At 39.4% G+C, this 7,262-nt stretch overlaps 1 protein-coding gene across 1 annotated transcript in view; it reads left to right on the top strand.

The window, feature by feature from the left end:
* Positions 1-7,262, top strand: part of grid2 (glutamate receptor, ionotropic, delta 2) — a gene marked incomplete at its 5' end in the record, with an annotated part of 543,021 nt that overhangs the window by 375,989 nt on the left and 159,770 nt on the right. The window contains 1 exon segment of the mRNA XM_005916136.3: positions 3,908-3,961. Coding sequence (XP_005916198.1) covers positions 3,908-3,961 — 54 coding nt within the window.

Genomic DNA, 7,262 nt, shown 5'->3' with positions numbered 1-7,262 from the left:
GTGTGTGTGTGTGTGTGTGTGTGTGTGTGTGTGTGTGTGTGTGTGTGTGTGTGTGTGTGTGTGTGTGTGTGTGTGTGTGTCAGTAGGCGCATAATCATATAGCACATCTTGCTTTCCAGACAAGTAATGCAACAGGGGCTGGACTGTGAAAGAAGAAGAAGTAGAAATGGATCACTGTGCTTGTGTTTATAGATTTTTTTCTTTGTGTGTTTATAAATTCACAGCTTGTGCTTGCATGTTCAAATGTGAAGCTGGATATGCCTAGTTTGGAGGGTTGGCTGTAGGCTGTTTGCTTGATTTGATCACAAATAGTGCATGAAATTAAATGACACTACTAATTTTTAATTTAGAGCACTTTATTCAATAACAACACCCACTCTCTCACTTCAGGCATCATACCACTGCTTTTACATTCTTAACCTCTCACACAGAGTGCCCCACTATACAGGGAATATACAGCAGTCTGTAAAAGAAGTCGTATATCCTTGTTTGTTTGAACAGTTGTCTAAAATGTGCTGTATAGGCTCATATTTATTATGCGTGTGCATTAGCATAACGTGTGTGAGTAAAATATTAGCAATACGCCCTCTTTTGTCAAGTCAGACCTCAGTGTGAGCGGCAAACCCCGACACTTGTGTGTCAAGCTAAACCATTTGCCAAAATCAACAATTTCTCTTTGTTGTACTCCTTCAGGAGTGACAGGTGAGCAGAGGTCATTTGCAGGATCAAAACAGTGTTTGGTTGTCCCACGGCCGCTTGATAAACACGTACAAGACTGGTGTGCGCTGTAGCATGATGTTACAGATCAGTCTTAGTTCTCTGTGTGTGCTTTCAGACTCTGAGAAAAGGCTTACTTATATTGACACTAGGTGATTGGATTTGTCTCAGACCACGGAGCTGGTTTTAGTGCGATCTTCTGACTTCAGAGAAGAAGAACTGTGGCGAATTGAAGCTTTTGTGAAGGTGGGCCGAGAGGTCACAAGGATTTCTTTGCTATCACTAAAGGAATGATGCCCAGGTGATCCCCCCCCCCTACCTTCCTCCATTGGTGGCACGAAGGCTGTGATGTTTTGTAAGTGTGTGTACATCTGGACAAATACACAAGGGCAAGTACACAGACAAACCAGCCTCGGGACTTAGCAGCAGTAATTGTTGTAGCTGTGGGTGTTTGGTTCTTGTGTGTGTATGAGTGTGAATATGTGTGTGTGTGTTTGTCTGAGAGAGTGTATTGAACAATTCCAACCCCTGAGGAGTCATGTCTAGTTCTATGAATCTTCCATTTCACTAATTAGCTTAAAACATCTGTCCATACGGATGCTAGAGGGAGGTCATAATGGGAAAAGTGGAAGCACTTACTACAGAACCAGCAGTAGCTGCGTACAAGCAGCGACACCAGACAACCACAACACTGAAACCGCTGACAGGTGAAGATCATTTATCAGCTCATTACAAAGTAATATTCTGCTGTAAAAACTTTGTTTGTGGTCTACTACCCACGTACTATCTGGCTTAGCAATGTTGCAGTCCAAGCACATTCACTTTCCCATGATCTTGAATAAAATATCAGATTAAAGTTTTTCATATTTAAAAAGCGGAAATTTTGCAAGCAATCCCACACAAATACTCATAATTAATACCAAGAGAGAGGACTGCAAAAAAGGACATTAAGCCAGAAAGAGAGCTGACCAGAAAAGTTGAGTTTGAGAAACCTGTGTTGTCTTTCTCCCCTCTCCTTTTTGCCTTTATCGCTGCCCACTCATTCAATTTTTCAGTGGAGATAAACAGAAACATTGTGACAGGACAAAACGACAAAAACCACATTACTTACATTTCGGATCCCGTACATGGAGGGAATAAGTGACAGTAGAGGGGAACAGAGGTTCTGACAGAAAAAACTAAAATTAAGAAAAATATTGTGTCTTACAGCTCAGTCACTCTGCCTTACACCTTGTCTGTGTCGAAACTATGTTTTCTGTCGAGTGTTTTACAGCAGCCTTCTGTGTTATAAGTTTTATGGCGATTCGGTGGGAGATTAAACCATTATTAGCCACACACCGCCACCCTCTCCAGCTGTTGCCTTTTGTTTAAAAAGTGTTTTATGGCGTGATGTTCTATAGTCACCTAGACAATTATAGCTAATGATAATATGAGTGGCACTCTATTTTTACTCTGGGATTGAAGGGAGAAGGGCTGAGAGCGAGCGAAGAAAAGGAGTAGGAGCAGTCACAGAGTGAGAAGTGAGTAATTAAAGCCCGATGATGGGATGAGAGGTGAGGGGAGAGCAACGATAAGAGAACAAAAATTAGAGGGTGGTTCTGGGAGGATGAAAATGAGAGACAAAAGAGGTAAAAAGCAAAGGTGAGTGTTTTTGACAGAAGAAAGTCAAAAGCAAGGTAAGAATACTCAACCCTCTGATCTCTGTTCAGTCTGTTCAGTAAATGTTTAATTTTGCAGTTCACCATGACATTGCTTAAGATGCATGGGGTTGGCCATGACTCAGGTTTTAGAGCAGGCTGTCCAGTAGTCATGGGGTTGGAGGGCTGATCGCCTTCATGTGCCAACGAGTCCCTGGGAAAGATACTAAACCCCATGTTGCTCCTGAAAGCAGGTAAACACCTCGCCAGCTCCAGCCCTTTGCCAGTGTGTGAATGGCTAAATGAGAAACACATAACAAAGCTCTTTGTGGATCCTAGCAAAGGTTAAATGGGATATAAATATAGTATGCATAATATATAAATGCTAATAAGTGCAGACCCTTTACTGTTCCCGTTACCAGTTTCTTCCTTTTCCCATCACATAATTGTCTTTTTTTTTGGGTGTTTTGTTTTTTTCTGCCACTGATGCAAACCTCGAGCATTTATCTACCACAACTGAACTAATTGCTAGTAAGTGTAATGTGATTACTGACTTTGGTAAAAGTAATGAACTAGATTACTGTGTTAAAGAAAAAGCTAATTAGATTAGCTTCAATAGATCAATACCAAATACTCCAAATACTAATGAGAAGAAGTCTGTTGTTTTATTCAAACACACACTCACACACACATAAACAAAAATATCTAGTTATTATGTCATTGATGTCCTCATATCATATGTCATTGTTAAATGTGATCACAGACGAATAACACACACGTGCACACACACGCACACACACACACACACAAAGAACTGTTACTGCTATACGTATATAGCAGAGCAGATTAGCCTTTTAATAGAAATGTACGATATGTGCAAATGTACTGCAGGTATGTCTGAAGTTCCAAAGGTTTAGCCTTGACTATAGTACTGTTCTCTCTCTGTTCTCTTTGGTAGACAGCCCTTTTCCAATGTGTCCTCACTGCAGCGTTTAACATTTGTGTAGCTGCTGGTTAGATAGACACATATAAATATTTAAGTTGCACTTCATGGAGACTGTTTTGTTTTTCTCTAGGCTGAAAAACACACAATTCTGAGGCATTTTTTGTTTGCCCCTGATTTTGTCTTGTGTTATTCGCACACACAGAGATCACTGCAGGAGGAAAAGCAAATGAAATCCCCTCAGAAGTTTGCCTAAATTGTGTAAACTGATAAAATACTTGATGTTGAAGGCTGTATTCGGGTCAGGCAAGCATGACTACATTTGCATGTGTTTGAAAAGATTTTTGACTGATACCTTGAGCACCTTTGATAGAAATTCTGTGTCGAGCTTCACACCTTCACGCTTCACCGTTGCAGCTTTCCACTAAATTGTTTACCATCATATTCACACTTTAGAAGTCGTGATTCACAATGACAGTAGCCTTTATATGAAAGTCTGTAATAATTTATTTTACTGTAAATCATAAAAAGCCCGACCACTGTTGCCTTTGTTGGTCACAGAGATTAAGCGCAATTTAAAAAGAAAATGTTGTGTCTTGTGTTTTCGTAGGTGGTGGAGACAAACCTGGTGGCCTTCGATTGTCACTGGATCCTGATTAACGAGGTAAGTGCCATGACAGTGTATCATGTACTTTGTATGCTTTGTGTTGACCTTGTTCTTTTATTTATTCTGTGAATACTTCTGGCTGTAGATCCAAAAACCCTTTTTTTGACTCCTATCCTTTGGATATTTGAGAGAAAACTTGGCTCTTTTTGTTTCACATCAGTTTTTACAAAAACACACATGCCATCGGTGGATGACCTTTAAAAGTTCACAATCAGTTCTAGTTCAATGCTTTTTTGGATTAACAGTTGTAGACAAGACCAAACAGTTCACAAAGTCAATTTCCTGTTCCTCAGAGTGTACAGTTATCACCCTGTGTATTTCTCTCATCCGTGTTCATGATCGCTGATCAGAGTGAGCGCTGGTCATAAGCGAAACATAATGAAACTTTAATGCTGGCTGTAATTTCCTATTAATTTTGAATAGGAGCCGATCTTTGATCTTGCTTCGCGAGAAATGCCTTTTAGAAAAACAGCAGAATTAGCTACATTTTTTGCGTGTGCGTGTGCATGTTAGGGGGTGTATGTGCACTACAAGCTAATGCAGTGTGTCTTGGTAGCCTCGGGCATTACAATGAACTTGCAGGGCACAACAGGGAGCCCATTCTGCCACACACTAACAAACACACAACCATATACACAAGCAGATACATCGGAGAAGAGCAAAAAGCAGCGTACACGCAATGTGGGACAAAACAAGAAAATATATCTAGATGCTTGAGTGTACTGTAGTTTCTCTCTTTTTCTCTCTCTTCCATTTTCAAGCCTCTAACTGTAGCATAACACTGCTGCTAACTGCTGCTAGTCCTATTATTTGCTCGGTTATGCAAAGAGAGTGTTTCTCTTCATGCATTGGAATGCATGACATCCATTAGTTCTGCAGGACAGCCAATCTTCTTTTCTTTGATGTTTAGTGGAGATTTTGAGACTTTGAGGCTCCAGTAACACTTACAATCTCCCCCAGTACCTTAGATAACCCCTCAACTTTTTTTTATTTATTTATTGTATTTTCTCACTTCAACAGAGTGGAGGAAACCAAGGGAGCCCTGGTTTTTATTCAACATGATTGTTCAGATGTAAAATGTGAATAAATCAGACCAAAACAATGACTCTGTTTTACTTAATTACTTCATACAGGGCTTTTTATGTCACTTATCTGCTAAATAAAATAGAATGCATATCATAATGTCCATTTCCCATGTACCATTAGGGATTTTGACAAAAGCTTGCTTTTACAAAATGTCTTAGTATATTTTGTTTTTCTGATGGCAATAACAAGCAGCCTGTGAAGAAGACTATCATTATTTAGATGCCTGTTTGGCTAAATACGGATTCAGCGGCCTAATAAACTATACTTTGCTTTCAGTCTGAGTTCTTGGACCAGTCACATAAATGTAGGCTTCTGTTACAAAAAAAGCAAAGGAGGGAACACTGGTGAAGTCCTGAAACTGTAAGCTGTCATCTGGCAACATTCTAGCCTTTTATTAACTGCTTAAAAATTCTAAACAAAGACCGGTCCATGGCACAGCTGTTCTGTTTTCCTGCCTACAGCAGGAACAGAATAGGTCTATATAAGAGCATGGCTGCATGTTTTCCATCTAAAACCAAAGTGGAAATGTTTGGACATAATGCTCAGTGCCACGTTTAGCGAAACACAACAAAACCACACCACAAATACATCATAACAACTGTCAAGCACAGTGATGGAGGAGGGATGTTTTGGGTTGTTTATGTGACCTCACAACAAACCCCGTACCCATCTCCTTACTCTTCGTACAGCTTTAGAAATGGCTTATAACCTTTTCCACATTGATAGATGTGGAAAAGGCTTTGTTTTTCATTTGTTCCTGAATTTCGTGGGATCGCAGCATGATGTCTGGCTTTTAAGAAACTTTTGGTCTACTCCACTTTGTAAAGCAGATCCTATTTTAGTGATTTCTTGATTGAGAACAGTGGCAGTAATCAGGCCTGGCTACTGCCACTTTAGTCATATATGACTAAAGAAATTGAACTTAGCTTTCCAATGATGTCACACCAGAGGGGAGTGCAATCACTTTTTCATACAAGCCATGGAGGTTTGGATTTTTTTCCCCAGTAAATAATAAAGACCTTCATTTCAAATGTTTTTGTTATCTTTGTCAAATATTTACATTTCTTTGATTATCTGAAATATTTAAGTGACAAACATACAAAAAAAACAGGAAATCAGGAAGGGGCCAACACTTTTTCACACCAGTGTGTGTAGTAGATAAAACCGCGTTTCCAAAGAACAGATTGGAATGAATGAATGAATCATTAGGTGATGATAAGATCATGAATATGTTTGAAGCACCGCAGCTAATATAGATTCATTCTCTACAAATTGCGTAATCATTAGCTATTCTTTTTGTACTGCCTGTGGTTTGTTACTAATTATAAATTCATAAGCAAAACTCAAGTAGCTGCTTGTTAGTTATTTAAAAAAAAAGAAGATAATCCTTTACTTTGAGGGTAGCAAAAAACAGTGGTCAGGCACCTATGACTTTAAAAAAAGCTCATTTCTAAGCAATTTCAGACTTTTGTGAATGACAGAGCTTCTTTGTTTCCTATATCTCTTTCTCTCTCTCACACACACAGTTTTCTTTATGCTAAAAATCAATGCTTACCAAGTCTCCCTGCATAAAATGTAAAAATCAAGACAAAAATATAGTCATAGATTTCTGTGATGCGCACACTATATTCCATTGGCCACATGAAATGGTTCAGAGGGTGTTTAAAATAGATGAGCGGTTAAAATATTTTGTCATATAGAATGTCCTCTTGTACTTCTTCTGTGGAGAATGAATATTCCTATGTGTGAAAGTCCTCTCCATCCCTGTAGATTATTATGGATGAGAGGGTACTGTATGGTTGTCATAACTGTGCTTTATCTACAGCCAACAGTCAGACAGCCCCACTGAGGGGGAGTTCACAGTTCATAATTGATCATCCTTCCTTTACCCATCTCCTTTGCTCTTCTCAGGAGAAGAGGATGAGGGGTGTGGGGAGAAGAAGTGATAAGAGATGTTCATGACTTCTCTTTCTCTCTGTTTGCCCCTTACATTTTGGAGGATAACTCCACTATTGACCCCGCTCATTCACAATTCCCCCATTATTCGTTATTCTTGATCTTTTCTGTGGTCGTTCACACCCGTTTCCTTTTTGTTCTTCTTTCGCTCCATTCGTCTGTCTCTTCTGCCTCTCAGAGGAAAAATGCATAGTAATAAGATGCTTTGAGATTAGCATTTTCTGTCAATTTGGAGCTTAACACGTCACTATGAAAG

The sequence above is a fragment of the Haplochromis burtoni genome, unplaced genomic scaffold (assembly GCF_018398535.1).
Source record: "Haplochromis burtoni strain Fernald_Lab_line unplaced genomic scaffold, NCSU_Asbu1 Contig_18, whole genome shotgun sequence".
NCBI lineage: Eukaryota > Metazoa > Chordata > Actinopteri > Cichliformes > Cichlidae > Haplochromis > Haplochromis burtoni.
The sequence above is the reverse complement of the archived record's forward strand: the minus strand, read 5'-3'. Positions and strand labels throughout refer to the sequence as shown.